Source organism: Scyliorhinus torazame, chromosome 17 (assembly GCF_047496885.1).
Source record: "Scyliorhinus torazame isolate Kashiwa2021f chromosome 17, sScyTor2.1, whole genome shotgun sequence".
Lineage (NCBI taxonomy): Eukaryota > Metazoa > Chordata > Chondrichthyes > Carcharhiniformes > Scyliorhinidae > Scyliorhinus > Scyliorhinus torazame.
Genome location: NC_092723.1, coordinates 54,784,503 through 54,803,567, shown reverse-complemented (window position 1 = coordinate 54,803,567; position 19,065 = coordinate 54,784,503). Strand labels below are relative to the sequence as shown.

General features: G+C 43.6%; 1 protein-coding gene across 1 annotated transcript in view; it reads left to right on the top strand.

Annotated features, from left to right (window-relative positions):
* The first annotated feature begins 3,437 nt into the window (after positions 1-3,437).
* LOC140393877 (adenosine receptor A1-like) overlaps positions 3,438-19,065 on the top strand; it is a 194,671-nt gene continuing 179,043 nt past the window's right edge. Inside the window, exon 1 of the mRNA XM_072480445.1 lies at positions 3,438-4,558. Coding sequence (XP_072336546.1) covers positions 4,197-4,558 — 362 coding nt within the window. The 5' untranslated portion in view covers positions 3,438-4,196. The remainder of the gene's footprint in view (positions 4,559-19,065) is intronic.

Sequence of the window (19,065 nt, the reverse complement as noted above, 5' to 3'; positions counted from 1 at the left end):
TGCTAACACTTCATCCTTATGAACCTCAAGCCCTTCTGGTCTAGTAGCCTGAATCTAGGTATTCTCCTCTACAACATTGCCTTTTTCCTGTGTGAAAACTGACGAACAATATTCATTTAGCACCTCTCCTAGCTCCTCGGACTCCAAGCACAACTTCCCGCTACTGTCCTTGACTGGCCCTACTCTTACCCTAGTCATTTGTTTATTCCTGACATATCTATAGAAAGCTTTAGGGTTATCCTTGATCCTACCTGCCAAAAACTTCTCATGTCTCCTCCTGGCTCTTCTTAGCTCTCTTTAGGTCCTTCCTAGCTAACTTGTAACTCTCGAGCACCCTAACTGAACCTTCATGTCTCATCGTTACATCTTGACAAGTGTTTCGACTGCTTTAGTAAACCATGGTTCCCTTGTTCGATCACTTCCTCCCTACCAGACAGGTACATACTTATCAAGGACACGCAGTAGCTGTTCCTTGAACAAGCTCCACATTTCCATTGTGCCCATCCCCTGCAGTTTTCCTCTCCATCCGATGCATCCTAAGTCTTGCCTCATTGCATCATAATTGCCTTTCCCCCAGATATAACTCTTGCCCTGCGGTATATATCTATCCCTTTCCATCACTAAAGTAAACGCAATGGAATTGTGGTCACTATCACCAAAGTGCTCCACTACCTCCAAATCTAACACCTGTCCTGGTTCATTACCCAGTACCAAATCCAATATGGCCTCGCCTCTCGTTGGCCTAGCTACATACTGTGTGAGGAAACCCTCCTGCACACATTAGACAAAAACTGACCCATCTAAATTACTCAAACTATAGCGCTTCCAGTCAATATTTGGAAAGTTAAAGTCTCCCATAACAACTACCCTGTTGCTTTCGCTCCTATCCAGAATCATCTTTGCAATCCTTTCGTCTACATCTCTGGAACTTTTCGGAGGCCTATAGAAAACCCCTAACAGGATGACCTCTCCTTTCCTGTTTCTAACCTCAGCCAATACTACCTCAGTAGACGTGTCCTCATCAAACGTCCTTCCTGCTACCGTAATACTGTCCTTGACTAACAATGCTACCCCTCCCCCTCTTTTACCATCTTCCCTGAGCTTACTGAAATATCTAAACCCCGGCACCTGCAACAACCATTCCTGTCCAATTTCGCTCCAATTTCAGTGGAGATTCACAGACAAATAAGCAATACTTCACATTCGCTGTCTCTACCACCGATTTGGTGAAATGGAAAACAATTTTGCATTGCAAATTTCAGGATGAAAATAATTTCATAATGCATTATTTACCCAATGCAGCCCCAAAGGACACAAAGAACACACGGGGGAATGGGGGGGGGGGGGAGGGGGTTGAAGAAACAATATATGTATTCATTTAAAAATAAATTCGAAGTGCTGACAAACAATGCCTTAGTCACAGATTAACACAAATTAATTGTGAAAGTCCGCTGCGATCAGATTTCTAGAACCTGATTTTTTTATTTTGGAGGTGATCGTGGGGGGAGTGGAAATATGGAAACTCGACATTTCGTTCAATTGCGCTGTTTGGGATGGCATGCCTGTGGGGGGACCGGGATACTGGTGCCCTGTCCCAGGCTGCCTGCAGGCGTTAGTGATAATGGAGATTCGTTGACCCTTTAACACAAGTTCATCGCACGTATATCAGTTGTTGCGGAATAATTTAACATTTCGCTCTTCGGATTGTTTTAAATCCACTGCCCGTGTGTTTGTTTTTTTGTGTGGGTTTGGAGGGAATAATAAGTCCCCATTTGTTAGCGCGGAGGGCAAACCATGTGGAGTTTCAGTAGCTACGTGGAAAAAAGTGGGAAGGAGTTACAATAATATTCCGATTAAATAGTTCAGTAGCAAGTAGTCGGTGTTTCTTTCCACTCACTTTGAATCAACTAGCAGGAAATAAACCCTGCGGATTGGTGAAGGCTGTCTGTTTCTCTGTCATAATTTCAGAATAGCTCCCTCTGCTGCACCAGTGTCACATTTATGTTTAAATCCCTGTTTCCCAACAATCATGAATGAGCAAGTCTCTCAATTAGGTTGCTCATTTGTGGGGACTTTGTGTCTGCTCTCTGCCGCTTCATGCTCGTTAACATCTCCTTTACATTGAAGTCAGGCAGCGAATAGACATCGATCCTGGTTACTCTCATTTATTGCACCACGTGGCTCCTTTACTTTTTTCTAACTTTTTAGAGGAAAGTGCTGACATTTACGTCTTAAAACAGATTCGCGCATTTGGCTTTATTTTGCAAAACAATTACAACACAGGGACTGCTTATCCCGGTTATTGTGAGAAACAGGAGCTGGGGCTAACCTATATTGTGTCTCTTCCAAGCTATTATCCATTGAATCAGAATTATCAACTTTTCAAATATATCATTGCGTTCTGTAAAGTGTTTCATTTTGTCTATAATTAAATAGAAGAGAGACAGAAAAGGTTACGTTTAAAATTAACTTGTCTCCAAATAGTAAGTTTCGACAGTCGATGTAATTTTACCTGCCCACACACTGTTCAAAGTATGTAAATACATAAACCAAATTCCAGTTAAACACAACCTTTTTTTTCCGTGATTTGTATTTCCTATCGTTCAGACAAATGAATGCTTCCAGCACAGTTACAGGTTTGTTCTCGGCTGCAGATTGTATCTACTCCACTGAAGTCTAATCAGTACCACAGGGAGTTGGAACTGGGCAAGTGCCAAGCACTCCTTTAACCTTCCAGAGCCCTGACCGGACTGCACGCACCTGGCTGGGATTAAATGGCGAGTATTGCTGCTTTAAATTACCATGCAAGCACACTCCGATATGTCCATACCCACAAGCCAAACACACTTTCACAAACCAGACACTCTCAAATTAGACATTCACAAACCATACATGTTCATAGAATCCCTACAGTGCAGAAGGAGACCATTCGGCTCATCGAGTCTGCACCAACCTTCTGAAAGAGCACCCTTCCTCGGTGCACTCCCCTGCCCTATATCCATAATCCCACCAGTGCTAACCATTTTGCCACCGTGTCACACACACACAAACCACACAGGCATGCATAAACCATAGGCACATACAACCCAACTCACACAGTCACAAACTATAAACACACACAAAACCAATCCCGGCACACACAAACCAGAGGCAATAATAAACCCAACTCTCACACAGTCACAACTGCAGCCACACACAGATCTAGTCAGAGACACACAAACAAATTCACACATTCACAAACCACACAGGCAATCATAATCCACACACACTGACAAACCAATTCACACACAGTCACGAACCAGATACAGAAACTAACCAATTCGCACACACACAACCAAACCACGCATACTTATCCCACATAGACAAGCAAACGCACTCAGACCACGGAGGCTCACAAACCCACAACGACTAACCAAACACGCAATCAAATATCATTGCAAACCAAACACACTCAAATCACACACCTTCACAAACCATACACACCCTCCCACCACACACACAACTCACAGACATTCACAAACCGTTTGACGCATTCACAAACCACACACCGATTCACAATCCGCACACATACTCAAACCAAACACACATTCACAAATCACATTGAAACCAAACACACGCAGGCACACTCTCAGAGAGAGAGAGATGAACAGCGACAGAGGGGACAGCCAAGGGCTTCAGCTAAACTGCTCACACTGAGAAGGACACAGTTCTGTCGAAAGGTCAATCAACCTGAAGCGTTAACTCTTTTTCATTCCAGACATGCTGCCAAGGGCTGCTGAACATTTCCAGCATTTTCAGTTTCGGTGAGAAGGAAACTCTCCCCCCCCCCCCCCCCCCCCACCCCCCGATGACATTTGAATTGCAAACGCGCCATAAACAAAATGAAAGAGCTGCTGCCGCCGCCGCTGCTGCTGAGAGATGGGCGAGAGACTCCCTGAGATGTTGTCAGTGTGAAGCTGGGCAGTGGCCAGTGAACAGGACCCGCTTCACAGTGCCAGGTGCCAGTCCCATTGCCTTGAAGCACAGGCGGTGAAGGGGGCGAGCCGACGGATGCGGGCAAGCGGACGGGAGACGGGCTTGTGACTGCGGAGCGCTCCCAAAGGGGACTGAGCGTTGACAGGGGCAGCAGGAGGCACTCTCCCAGTGACAATCGGTCGGGAGCTGTTCAGAGAGCTCTGGACTGGGGCGGATTCAGGATGACGGCTCCTCGGGAGGATGAAGCTGGGACCATCTCCCCCTCTCTGGCCATCTACATCGGGATTGAGGTGGTGATCGCGTTGGCCTCTGTCCTGGGCAATGTGCTGGTGTGCTGGGCGGTCAAGATCAACCGAGCTCTCAGGGACACCACCTTCTGTTTCATCGTCTCACTGGCGCTGGCCGACATCGCCGTGGGGTCCCTGGTCATCCCCTTGGCCATCACCATCAGCATCGGCCTCCAGACCCACTTCTACAGCTGCCTGCTCTTCTCCTGCACCGTGCTGGTCCTAACTCAAAGCTCTATCCTTGCGCTGCTGGCCATCGCGATAGATCGATACCTCCGAGTCAGGATCCCCATCAGGTAACCTTCACCCCTACCTCTCAATCCTAAGCCTTAAATCAAACTGCAGTGAAGTACAGTGCATTACCTGTGAGCGGCTGGGACCCGCCAGCCTGCAGTTACATAAGGGAAATAACATGTCCTTCACCTGTTCTGTACAAGGACATGTTAACCTAATCGGAAAATGCCTTTCCAACACAACGTGCATTTCTTTTAAAAGCTTTGTTATTAATCTGCACCCCATTCCAACAAAGAAATCGCCTGCATTCCCACGTGGGGATGCAGTTTCCTTCCTCCGCTAGATACGGTTCGCTCTCTTGTTTAATCTCTTCTCTCCCCCTCCGATCAATATGAGTGTGCCTTTGGGAAGTTATTTAACCCTCGCTAATAAGATTCGCGCTGCACAGCTATTTGAAAGGAACCCTGTAAATTGACTTCACCGGCGGCTAGTGATTGTGTTGGACATTTAAAGTGATGTCTGACAGCCCCCAGGCGCCAGCAGAGGAAAACAACACACAGGTCACAGGGTTAGACTATTAGCCCAATTTTCGCTCGATTGTTTTTCAGGGTGGAGCGAGATTTGGGATTTTTTTTTTTGCCGTGTTGCAGTTGGACACGTTGATCGGCCTCTCCTCCCATTGCCTCTTTCCCCGGGGTTCGAGCAGGCGTTTTGAAGGGATGTCCTTCGCTCCAGTTCCCATAGAAGTGGGTGAGCCGATTGTGGCGCTCAGACCCGCCCCAGGGAATTGAGCTTCAGCCCGAGTTAACATCCAGGGGTCACTTCCAGGTTTGGGTTTATTGTCACGTGTACCGGGGTACAGTGGAAAGTACTGTTCTGGGCACAGTCCAGACAGACCGTTCCATACATGAAAAAACATAGGTCACAGTGACTGAGCTGTGGGGGCTTTCCCTGCCCAGCTTGTTGCACATGCTTCACTGATACTGGATGTGCCTTGCCAGCGGATCTTGCTCCAAAATAAACTCCTGGCACCAGACAATGCCACAGTGTAGTTGTGCAGTGATAGTTCCTGCACTTTAACGTCACGACTGAGCGAGGGGTCGGGGAAGAAATCGGGCGGGAATATAATTTGGAGGCGTCTCATTGGAAGGTGCTTTTAAAAAAAAAAACTCTTGCCAGGTTTCTGGTTTCCTTCACAATTACATATCACACAGGGAATTGTTGGTGCAACTGACCTTATGAGCTCCTCAGTCTGTTCTATATAGCAATCTGTTTTCGAAATAAACCGAAAATAAAAGCACTTCATTGCAGTCTTGTCTCCCTTAGAATGTGGACAAACTAATGCAAACATTGAATCATAGAATTTACAGTGCAGAAGGAGGCCATTCAGCCCATCGAGTCTGCACCGGCCCTTAGAAAGAGCACCCCACCCAAGCCCACGCCTCCACCCTATCTCTGTAACCCAGTAAACCCACCTAACGTTTTGGACATTAAGGGGCAACTTAGCGTAGCCAGTCCACCTAACCTGCACATCTTTGGACTGTGGGAGGAAACCAGAGCACCCGGAGGAAATCCATGCAGACACGGGGAGAATGTGCAAACTCCACACAGGCACCTGAGGCCAGAATTGAACCTGGGTCTCTGGATCTGTGAGGCAGCAGTGCTAACCACTGTGCCACCGTACAACCCAATAATTGTTGTCTCAATAATCTGGAAGGCTTCATTGGATTATAACCAAGCTTTGGAAAATGATTTCCATTCATGAAACAGTGAGATATAATTGAACGCACCCATTCTTGGAAGCATTAATGTATGTCTTTTCCAAAAACAAAATAGGCTTTTTTTTTGGTTTGTCATCATTTCAGCTCCAACCAATGATTAATACCATTGAGGGGGTTAGCTCTCTGATGGCTGGTGCAGAAGTTAATCGCTGCATCATAACTAAAAAGCCAGTCATTTACATTATTCCCCAAATACCTGAAGTAAAGAATCCTCTTTTGCCCAGCGAATAAGAACAGGAAATCTTGCACTAACCACTGAGAATATTAAAGTATGCATATCTACGTATATTGTGTTTACAGGCAAGAAATATTTGCCCGTATCTTGCCAGACATTCGCTCCTCTAAGTATTCCTTTAATATGGCATTGATTATAAGAACTCATGAGTATACTTCATTCTACACCATAGTTGTCAAAATGACTAGATTCTAAGATGTCGGCCAAAAATCTTTTCTTCCTCTCCACCTCAAAATCTTTCCCGCTTTTAGGCATCCCATAAAAACAGCCTCTTTGACCAAGCATTTGCCCAGCTTCACTAATATTGCCTTGTGTAGCTTGGTATCAAATTTTGCCAAATAGCATTCTTGTGAAGCAGAGTGGGATGTTTCATTACATTAAATGCACTATATAAATGGCATGCTGTTGTCATAATTTACCACAGATAATTTCTCCATATGGTACGTATTGCATTTATTTTCATTTTCTAGGCTATTTTTTTAGCAACCATGCATGTGCCATGCATTTGCCCCCAATACCAGTCGAATATTCAGGACACACTTACAAACACATACCTTCCACTCTACACACATACACCTTCCACTCTACGAACACACCTTCCACTCTACACACACCTTCCACGCTACACAATCACATTCCATTCTACACATATACCTTCCACTCTACAAACACACACCTTCCACTCTACACATACACACCATACACTCTGCAGACACACCTTCCACTCTACACATACACACCATACACTCTGCAGACACACCTTCCACTCTACACATATATACATCTTCCACTCTACACAGACACACCTTCCACTCTACACTCAAACACACATACCATCCACTATACACACACACCATCCACTCTACACACACACATTCCACTCTAGACATACACCTTCCACGCAACACACACATACACCTTCCACTCTACACACACACCATCCAATCTAAACACACTGTCCACTCAACACACACACGCCTTCCACTCTACATACACACCTTCCATTTTATATGCAGAAACCTTTCACTCTATACACTCATCTTCCACTCTACACGCACACATTCCACTCTACACCTTCCACTCCGCACACACACATACACACAGACACTTAATCCACTCTATGTAAACACACATTCACACCTTCCACTCTACAGACACACACACATTTCACCCTATATAAACACAGACACATATTCACACCTTCCACTCTACACACGCACACACCTTCCATTTCACACATACACACATTCCTTCCACTCTGTAAACACACATACATAAACGTCCCACTCTGCACACACAAACACCTTCCACTCTACACACATTCCACTCTACATGCACACATTCCACTCTACACACACCTTCCACTCTACACACACATTTTCCACTCTACACGCACACATTCCACTCTACATGCACACATTCCACTCTACACGCACACACACCTTCCACTCTACACACACACATTCCACTCTACGCACACACACCGTCCACTCTACACGCACACATTCCACTCTACACATACACCTTCCACTCTACACATACACCTTCCATTCTACAAACACATACACCTTCCACACCACACGTACACCATCCACTCTACACACACACCTTCACTCTATATACACACACATACACCTTCCACTTCACACATACGCGCACATTCCACGCTACACACACACCTTCCACTCTATACAGACACACACACCTCCACTCTAGACAAACACAAACATCTTCCACTTTACACACGTATCTTCTACTCTAAACATACACACACAAACCTTCCACTCTACACACACTCACAACTTCCACTCTATATATATATATATACACACACACACAGACCTTCCATTCTACACGCACACCTTCCATTCTATATGCTCACCAGTCTGCAGACACCTTCCGCTCCACACGCACCTTCCACTCTACACATAAAAACACACAACTTCCACTCTACACAATGACACAAACACACACACCTTCCATTCTATACACACGCACACAAACACTTTCCACTCTACACATGCACACATAGACACAAACACACACCTTCCAGTCTACAAACACCTACTGTATACATTCACACCGCCAACTCTGCACACACACATCCCTTCCACTCTACACATACAGACACGCAGATTTCTCTCCACACTGACACACACCTTCCACTCTATACACACACACACCTTCCACTCTATACACACACACTTTACACTCTATACACATACTCCACTCTATATACACACACATCTTCCACTTTACACAATACACCTTCCACTCTACACAAACACACACACTTTCCACTTTACACATACACACATGCACTATTCACTCTACACATACACAACCACATTTTCCACTCTACACACACACACCCCAGCACTCTATATATACACACACATCTTCCACTCTACACAAAAATACACACATTCCACTCTACACATACACACACACCTTCCATTCTATGTACACATACACCTTCTGGTCCCCAGATACCTTCCACTCCACACAAACACACCTTCCACTCTCTCTCTCTCTCTATACATATATATATATATATATACACACATCTTCTATTATATACACACGCAATCTCCTTCTACTTTATACAAACACACACAAACACTTTCCAATCTATACTCACACAAAGACCTTCCAGTCTACACACACACACATACACACCACAAACACAGACCGTCCAGTCTACACAAACACGCACACACACCTTCCACTCTACATACAGGCACAAACACACACACCTGCTAGTCTATACACACACACACAAGCACACACAATTTCCAGTCTACACTCACACACCTTCCAGTCTACACACACACACAGCCTTTCCAGACTACACGCACACACACCTTCCAGTCTACAAACACACACACATACACACAGACCTTTCAGTCTCCACACACACTCACAGACCTTCCAGTCGAAACACATACACAGGCACATACACCTTCCAGTCTACACATACACGGGCATACCTTCCACTCTACACACAAACACACCCACACACATACTTTCCAGTCCACTCACATACAGGCATATACAGCCACACACATGCCTTCCATTCCAAACATATACAGGCACACACACCCACACACATACCTTCCATTCTACACTCATATCTTCCACTCCAGATACACATATACACTTTTCACTCCACATGTACACATTTAAAAACAGGGCCAACATAAAGCATGTGGAGTTGCTTATGTGATGGTGTGAAATGTCTTGATGAACACTAACATAAATTCTGACATGGGGAGATGAATAACACACCTTTAATCTATGACAATATTGGAAAATAATCATGTTACACATATATTTTGAGTATAGCAAACTAAATATAGATGACTCTGAGGTACCTTCCACTCAATTATTTATTATGTATACTAGTAAATCGTCCTTGCATTGCACAGAGCCAGTCAAGGCAAAGCAGCCTTCTATAGTACAAGGAACACTGAGACAAGGGTGCACAAAAGTAAATTATTATCTGTAGTTGAAGAGCAATATATACAGTGGTTTGTGAAGCAGAGAAGTAGAGATGCTTGGCTCATAGGACTGTCTCTACAATACAGGTCAAAGAGCTGGGAGATACAAGCTCAGGTGCTACAGTACCACAAGAATGCAAATACAATATGACAAGATTACATGGGCAATTTCCATTATAAATGTGGATATGGGAATTTATAATGAAAAAGCTGACTTGGAAAGTACATGCAAATGTAATATTTTAAACATTATATTGGTTGATCTCCTAGCTATGGCATGGCAGATGGTAAGTCAACTTCAAGTGCAATCTTCAGGTAAGATAAGGTTAGAGGCCGAGGGATAATTGGCAGGGAGTAGGTGTTTAAAAAGTCCCAATTCTACAACCATATATTCCAGTCTTTATATATTCCCATTGTATCATGTTCCTCGTTGTAATGGAAACAGCCTATCTAAACTTGTTATATGGTAATTATAGCCTCCTTTATCAAATGGCATTGCCTCCATTGGAGGGAGGGTGTAATTGCGGCTCTTCAACTTGATTTTACATGTCGACCCAGAAATTCAAAATGGAAAAAATAATACTTCAAGTACACTTTGATGTAAATTTTTTAATATGTTATATATAGATAGATAAGATGTTTTTCCCTCCAGTTAGTTATAACACACTTGGATGAACAGAACTGCAAAGTATGCAAGCTAACTCTTTTTCCTTGCATTGGTTTGACCTTTCCATGACTTCAATCTTAGTGATCGGTTCCGATCTTTTAAAGTAATTTTTTACAAGATGGGGAAATGGCAGTTCTGATAGATTGGAACATAATTCTTTCATATCTGGTATCCATTCAAGACTGATGCATTGTAAGTTTTATTTTCCTTGGCAGACGTTGAAATTCTAATTGAAATTAATTATGACAGTTCTGATTCAGCTCAAAGTGGTTGTGAGCTTACAACACAAAATGCTTTTGATTTTATACTAATTGCAATTAAATTAGTTACGCTCAAATAGGTCACAAAGATGGATTGTATAAGAGATGGAATTATGTAGCAGCTAAGTGTGTGTGTGCTTGGTCTCTTGGGGTAAGGGATGAGACACATCGATGAGGCATACATAAGAAATCTTAACCTAAATCTAACCTATCTCAAACCTAATCTGGAGTTCCTGATAATGTAACAAAAGTTTTTTAAAAGTACATTTTCCGGCATTGACATCTTTCTCCATGATGTTCAAATAATAATTTTATTTTCTTACGGAAAGATTTATACCGGTTTTGCAAATAGGGATTCAGCCATGTATCTCCACGAAAACTGAATATATTAGCAGAAAGAAATAAAGTAGTTTTGTTGGGCATTTAGAGGTGAAGTTATGTGAGCACTGCAATAACCAGAGCATTTTCACATCAGACAACACCGAGTTTCAACATTTATAATGAGCTCCTTGTTGGGAAAGTTTACAAGAACTTTAGTGCAACTGTACCTTTGCAAATAAATGAAAATTTTCTATGACAAAGTCAATTATAGGATTTTTGCAATATTCATTAAAAAATCACTAGTTTAAATGTCTATAAATTAGCAATCAACAAAAATGATGCAATAGTTATCTAATATGCACTAATACTTTTTATGGGATTTTTTTACAGAGAAATCTAGTCCAATCAATGTGAATCATTCCCAGTAGATCAATATCCTAGAGGAAATGATTGTGTGTATTACCAGAAGTATTTATAACCTGTGGTTTTGCAATAAAACTTTCCATGAATCAAATACTACACAATCTTTATTGCTATTACTCTTTGTATTCATTTATTTTATTCATGTGAGTATTGCTGGCTAGGCCAACATTTATTGACCATCCCTAATTGCCCTTGAGAAGGTAGTGATGAAACATCCTCTTGAACCACTGCAATGGTGTAGGGGAAGTTTTTTTTTCTTTTTTAACAGGATGTGGGTGAATCTGACCAGGCCATAATTTGTGGCCCATCCCGAATTGCTCTTGAGAAGGTGGGAGTGAACCATAATCTGGAACCGGTGCAGTCCATGTAGTGTGAAGGGAGTTCCAGGATTTTGGACCAATGACAATGAAGGAACGGTGATATCGTTCCTAGTCAGCATGACTTGGAGGGGAATTTGAAGGTGGTGGTGTTTCCATGCATCTGACTTCGGTCCCTGGTAAGATTTTAGACTCCATTATTAAGGATGAAATCGCAGAGTACTTGGTAATGCATGGTAAAATAGGGCTGAGTCAGCACGGCTTCATCAAGGGGAGGTCATACCTGACAAATTTGTTAGAATTCTTTGAGGAGGTAACAAGGAAGTTACAGTGTTAGGGGCAAGGTACTGGCATGGATAGAGGATTGGCTGACAGGCAAAAGGCATGGAGTGGATCGAAAGGGGTCTTTTTCAGGGTGGCAGTGGGTGACTAGTGGAGTTCCACAGGGGTCAGTGTTGGGACCACAGCTATTCAAGATACATAAATGATCTGGAAGAAGGAACTGAGGGCATTGTTGCCAAGTTTTCAGATGATACAAAGATATGTAGAGGGACTGGTTGTGTTGAAGAAGCAAGGAGGCTGCCGAAGGAATTGGAGAGGCTAGGAAAGTGGGCAAAGAAGTGGCAGATGGAATACACTGTGGAAAAGTGTGAGGTTATGCACTTTGGTAGGAAGAATAGAGGCATAGACTATTTTCGAAATGGGGAAAGGCTTCAGAAATCAGGAGCGCAAAGGGACTTGGGAGCCCTAGTTCAGGATTCTCTTAAGGTTAACGCGCAGGTTCAGTTAGTAGTTAGGAAGGCAAATGGAATGTTAGCATTCATTTTGAGAGGGCTAGAATACAAGAGCAGGAATGTACTGCTGAGACTGTATAATGCTCTGCTCAGACCCCATTTGGAATATCATGAGCAGTTCTGGTTCCCACGTCTAAGGAAAAATGTGCTGGCCTTGGAGGGGGTCAGAGGAGATTCACAAGAATGATCCTGTGAATGAAAGGCTTGCCACACGAAGAGAGGTTGAGGACTCTGGGTCTGTACTCAATGGAGTTTGAAAGGATGAGCGGGGATCTCATTGAAATTTAAAGAATACTGAGAGCCCTAGATAGAGTGAACACAGAGAAGATGTTTCCACGAGTAAGAGATTCCAGGACTCGAGGGCAGAGCCTCAGACTGAAGGGATGATCCTTTAAAACCGAGATGAGGAGGAATTTCTTCAGCCGGAGGGTGGCGAATCTGTGGAATTCATTGCCACAGAAGTCTGAGAAGGCCAAGTCACTGAGCGTCTTTAAGACAGAGATAAATAGGTCCTTTATTAAGAAGGGAATCAGGAGTTATGTGGAGAAGGCAGGAAAATGGCGACGAGAAAAATATCAGCCATGATCGAATGGCGGAGAAGACTCGATGGGCCGAATGACTCCTATTTATTATGGTCTATCTCATAGAGTCATAGAATTTTACAGCACAGAAAGATGTCCTTCAGCCCATCATGTCTGTGCTGGCCATTGAACACCTATCTATTTTAATCCCATTTTCCAGCACTTGGCCTGTAACCTTGTATGCTATGGTGTTTCAGGTGCTCATGTAAACGCTTTTTAAATGTTATGAGGGTTCCCATCTCTACAAACCTTTCAGGCAGTGAGTTCCAGATTCAAACCTCTGGGTGAAAAAGCATTTCCTCAAATCACTTCTAAATCTCCTGCTCCACACTTAAATCTATGCCCCCTAATTATTGACCCCTCTAGTAAAGAGAACCGTTTCTTCCTATCTACCTGTCAACATCGCTCCTAATTCTGTACAGCTCAATGAGGTCCCCCCTCAGCCTTCTCTGCTCTAATGAAAAATCCCAGTCTAACCATCCTCTCTTCCTAGCTGAAACGCTCCAGTCCAGGCAACACTTTGGTGAATCTCCTCTGCATCCTCTCTTGTTCAATCACTTCATTCCTACATGTGGGGACCAGAACTGCACACAGTACTCTAGCTGTGGCCTAGCAAGGATTAAACTAATGTGACAGGGGGATGGGAACCAATGCAGGAAGTCAGAATGTAGTAAAACAGGGACAGAAACAAAAGGCAGTAAGGGGGAAAGTGTAAGGCAGAGAAGCCATAGTCAAAAATCAAAAAGGGCGACAGTGCAAGGTACAGTGACTGAGGGGAGCTCAGTGAATTGGCCCAGGAAACGAAAAAGGAATAAAACAGGAAGTAAAAACATAAATGATAAGCAACGCGGCAGTTTGTTACATGAAGATATGGGTTCAACGACTAGGAAAATTAGGAGAAAAGTTAAGAGGAAATATAACTTAGGAGAGGTTACTGATTGAGGCGTTAAGATTCAAAACAGAAGTATAAAAGCCAACATAAGTGTACCTTATCTGAATGCTCATAGTATTTGGAATAAGGTAAATGAGTTGATGGCGCAAATCATCGTGAATGACTATGATTTAGTGGCCATTAATGAAACATGGTTAAAGGATGGTCATGACTGGGAGTTAAATATCCGAGGGTATCAAACTATTCGGAAGGACAGAGTGATGGTAAGGGAGGTGGTGTAGCTCTGTTATTTAAGGATGACATCCGGGCAATAGTAAGGGATGACATCGGTGTTATGGAGGATAAGGTTGAATCCATTTGGGTGAAATCAGGAATAGTAAGGCAAAAAAGTCACTGATAGGAGTAGTCCATAGGCCACCAAATAGTAACATTATGGTGGGGCAGGCAATAAACAAAGAAATAACTGAATGTAGAAATGGTACAGCAGTTATCATGGGGGATTTTAATCTACATGTCGGTTGGTTTAACCAGGTCGGTCCAGGCAGCCTTGAGGAGGAGTTTATAGAATGTATCCACGATAGTTTCCGAGAACAATATGTAATGGAACCTACAAGGGAACAAGCGGACCTAGATCTGGTCCTGTGTAATGAGACAGGATTGATTAATGATCTCATAGTTAGGGATCCTCTCGGAAGCAGCGATCATAATATGGTGGAATTTAAAATACAGTTGGAGGATGAGAAGGTAAAATCAAACACTAGTGTTTTGTGCTTAAACAAAGGAGATTACAATGGGATGAGAAAAAAGCTAGCTAAGGTAGACTGGGAGCAAAGACTTTATGGTGAAACAGTTGAGGAACAGTGGAGAACCTTCCAAGCAATTTTTCACAGTGCTCAGCAAAGGTTTGTACCAACAAAAAGGGAGGACGGTAGAAAGAGGGAAAATCGACCGTGGATATCTCAGGAAATAAGGGAGAGTATCAAATTGAAGGAAAAAACATACAAAGTAGCAAAGATCAGTGGGAGACTAGAGGACTGGGAAAGCTTTAGGGGGCAACAGAAAGCTACTAAAAAAGCTATAAAGAAGAGTAAGATAGATTATGAGAGTAAACTTGCTCAGAATATAAAAACAGATAGTAAAAGGTTCTACAAATATATAAAACAAAAAAGAGTGGCTTAGGTAAATATTGGTCCTTTGGAGGATGAGAATGGAGATTTAATAATGGGAGACGAAATGGCTGAGGAACTGAACAGGTTTTTTGGGTCGGTCTTCACAGTGGAAGACACAAATAACATGCCAGTGACTGATAGAAATGAGGCTATGACAGGTGAGGACCATGAGATGATTGTTATCACTAAGGAGGTAGTGATGAGCAAGCTAATGGGGCGAAAGGTAGACAAGTCTTCTGGCCTTGATGGAATGCTAAAAGAGATGGCTAGGGAAATTGCAAATTCAAAATTCACTGGACTCTGGGGTGGTCCCGGCGGATTGGAAATTAGCAAACGTGACACCACTGTTTAAAAAAGGAGTTAGGCAGAAAGTTGGTAATTATAGGCCAGTGAGCTTAACTTCGGTAGTAGGGAAGATGCTGGAATCTATCATCAAGGAAGAAATAGCGAAGAGGCATCTGGATGGAAATTGTCCCATTGGGCAGACGCAGCATGGGCTCATAAAGGGCAGGTCGTGCCTAACTAATTTAGTGAAATTCTTTGAGGACATTACCAGAGCGGTAGATAACAGGGAGCCAATGGATGGGGTGTATCTGGATTTCCAGAAAGCCTTTGACAAGGTGCCACACAAAAGGTTGCTGCATAAGATAAAGATGCATGGCATTAAGGGTAAAGTAGTAGCATGGATAGAGGATTGGTTAATTAATAGAAAGCAAAGAGCGGGGATTAATGGGTGTTTCTCTGGTTGGCAATCAGTAGCTAGTGGTGTCCCTCAGGGATCAGTGTTGGGCCCACAATTGTTCACAATTTACATAGATGATTTGGAGTTGGGGTCCAAGGGCAATGTGTCCAAGTTTGCAGATGACACTATGATGAGTGGTAAAGCAAAAAATGCAGAGGATACCGGAATTCTGCAGAGGGATTTGGATAGGTTAAGTGAATGGGCTAGGGTCTGGCAGATGGAATACAATGTTGACAAATGTGAGGTTACCCATTTTGGTAGGAATAACAGCAAAAGGGATCATTAATTAAATGATAAAATATTGAAACCTGCTGCTGTGCAGAGAGAACTGGGTGTGCTAGTGCATGTATCGCAAAAAGTTGGTTTACAGGTGCAACAGGTGATTAAAAAGGCAAATGGAATTTTGTCCTTCATTGCTAGAGGGATGTAGTTTAAGACTAGGGAGGTTATGCTGCAATTGTATAAGATGTTAGTGAGGCCACACCTGGAGTATTGCGTTCAGTTTTGGTCTCCTTACCTGGGAACGGACGTACTGGCGTTGGAGGGTGTGCAGAGGAGATTCACTAGGTTAATCCCAGAGCTGAAGGGGTTGGATTACGAGGAGAGGTTGAGTAGACTGGGACTGTACTCGTTGGAATTTAGAAGGATGAGGGGGGATCTTATTGAAACATATAAAATTATGAAGGAAATAGATAGGATAGATGCGGGCAGGTTGTTTCCAGTGGCGGGTAAAAGCAGAACTAGGGGCATAGCCTCAAAATAAGTGGAAGTAGATTTAGGTCTGAGTTTAGGAGGAACTTCTTCACCCAAAGGGTTGTGAATCTATGGAATTCCTTGCCCAGTGAAGCAGTTGAGGCTCCTTCATTCAATGTTTTAAAGATAAAGATAGATTGTTTTTTGAAGAATAAAGGGATTAAGGGTTATGGTGTTTGGGCCGGAAAGTGGAGCTGAATCCACAAAAGATCAGCCATGATCTCATTGAATGACAGAGCAGGCTCAAGGGGCCAGATGGCCTACTCCTACTCCTAGTTCTTATGTTCTTATATTATTATATTCGTCGACAGCCCCATCATAACCTCCCTGCTCTTACACTCTATGCCTCGGCTAATAAAGGCACACGTCCCTTATACCTTCTTAGGCACCTTTTATAAGACCATAATAAGAAGTCTGACAACACCAGGTTAAAATCCAACAGGTTTGTTTCGAATCACTAGCTTTCGGAGCACTGTTCCTTCCTCAGGTGATGAGCAGTGCTCTGAAAGCTAGTGATTCAAATAAATCTGCTGGACTTTAACCTGGTGTTGTCAGACTTCTTACTGTGCCCACCCCAGTCCAACGCGGCATCTCCACATCATACGATCATAAGGAACAGGAGTAGGCCATTTGGCGCCTCGGGCCTCCTCCGCCATTCAATGGCTGATCCGATGTTCCTCACATCCATTTTCCTGCCCTCTTCCTGTAACCCTTGATTCCCTTACTATCTCAGCCTTAAATATACACTAGGAGTTCCAAAGACTCACAACCCGCTGAGAAAATAAATTCCTCATATTATTTCATGTAGAAATAATTATTCCATAATAATTATTCAACATCAGTCCCCTCATCAACACACCTCGACACCTCCTTGAAAAATTCAATCAAATTTGTTAGGCATGATCTACACCTGACAAAGCCATACTGACTATCCTTGATTAATCCGTGCCTCTCCAAGTGCAGAATCATTCTGTCCTTCAGAATTTTTTCCAGTAATTTCCCTACCACTGTTGTTAGACTCGCTGGCCTGTAATTACACATTTTTTCCATGCCACCCTTTCTTGAATAATGGTACCACATTAGCGATCCTCCAGTCCTCTGGTACCTCACCTGTGGCCAGGGAGGATTTTAAAATTAATGTGAGAGCCCCTGTAAACACCTCTCTTGCCTTCCACAATAGCCTGGGATATATCCCATCTGGGCCTGGGGGTTTATCCACTTTTAAGCCTGCTAAAACCGTTAAGACTCCCTTCTACTTAATGTTAATCTGTTCAATTATATCACTGTCCACCTCCCTGCTTTCCTTACCTACATTGTTCTTCTCCATAGTAAACACAGATGCTAATTACCTCACCTACATCTATCAGCTTCACACCCAGGTTGCCTCTTTAGTCCCTAATGGGCCCACTCTTTCCCTGGTTACCCTCTTGTGCTTAATAAAACACTTTAGGACTTTCCTTTTTTTGCTAATGAGTGTTTTTTCATGCCCCCTCTTTGTTCTCCTGATTTTGTTCATAAGTACCCCTCCTGCACTTTCTACACTCCTCTAGGCATGGATTGCTTTGGGCTCTCTGAATCATCCATAAACTTCCCTTTTTTTCCCTTATCCAATTCTGTATAACCTTTGACATTTAGGGTTCTCTGGACTTGTTGATCGCACCTTTTAATTTTATGGGAACATGCTGGCATTGTGCTCTCTCTATTTTCTTTTTGAATGACCCCCACTGCATCGATGTGGATGTTCCTACAAGTAGCTGCTCCCAGTCCACTTTGTTAAAATCTGTCTTAGCCTACTAAAATCAGCCAACCCCAATTCAGGACCCCGATTCTCTGGTCCGGCGCCAGAGTGCCGGCACCTGCGCCAAAACGAGAGTACTTTACTCCGGCACCGGCGCCGGTTCCGAGACCCGATTCTAGGGTCCTGGGGGGCCAGCATGGTCCCGGCGTCGACCCAGCGCCGCGGGATCCGTGCAAGCGCAGTTGGGCCAGTGCCAACTAGTGCATGCGCAGTGGCCTTCTTCCCCGCGCCGGCCCCGACGCCAAATGGCGCAGGGATCCAGGAGCCGGCGTGGAGGAAAGGAGGCCCCCGACAGAGAGGCCGGCCCACCGATCGTTGGGCCCCGATCGCAGACAA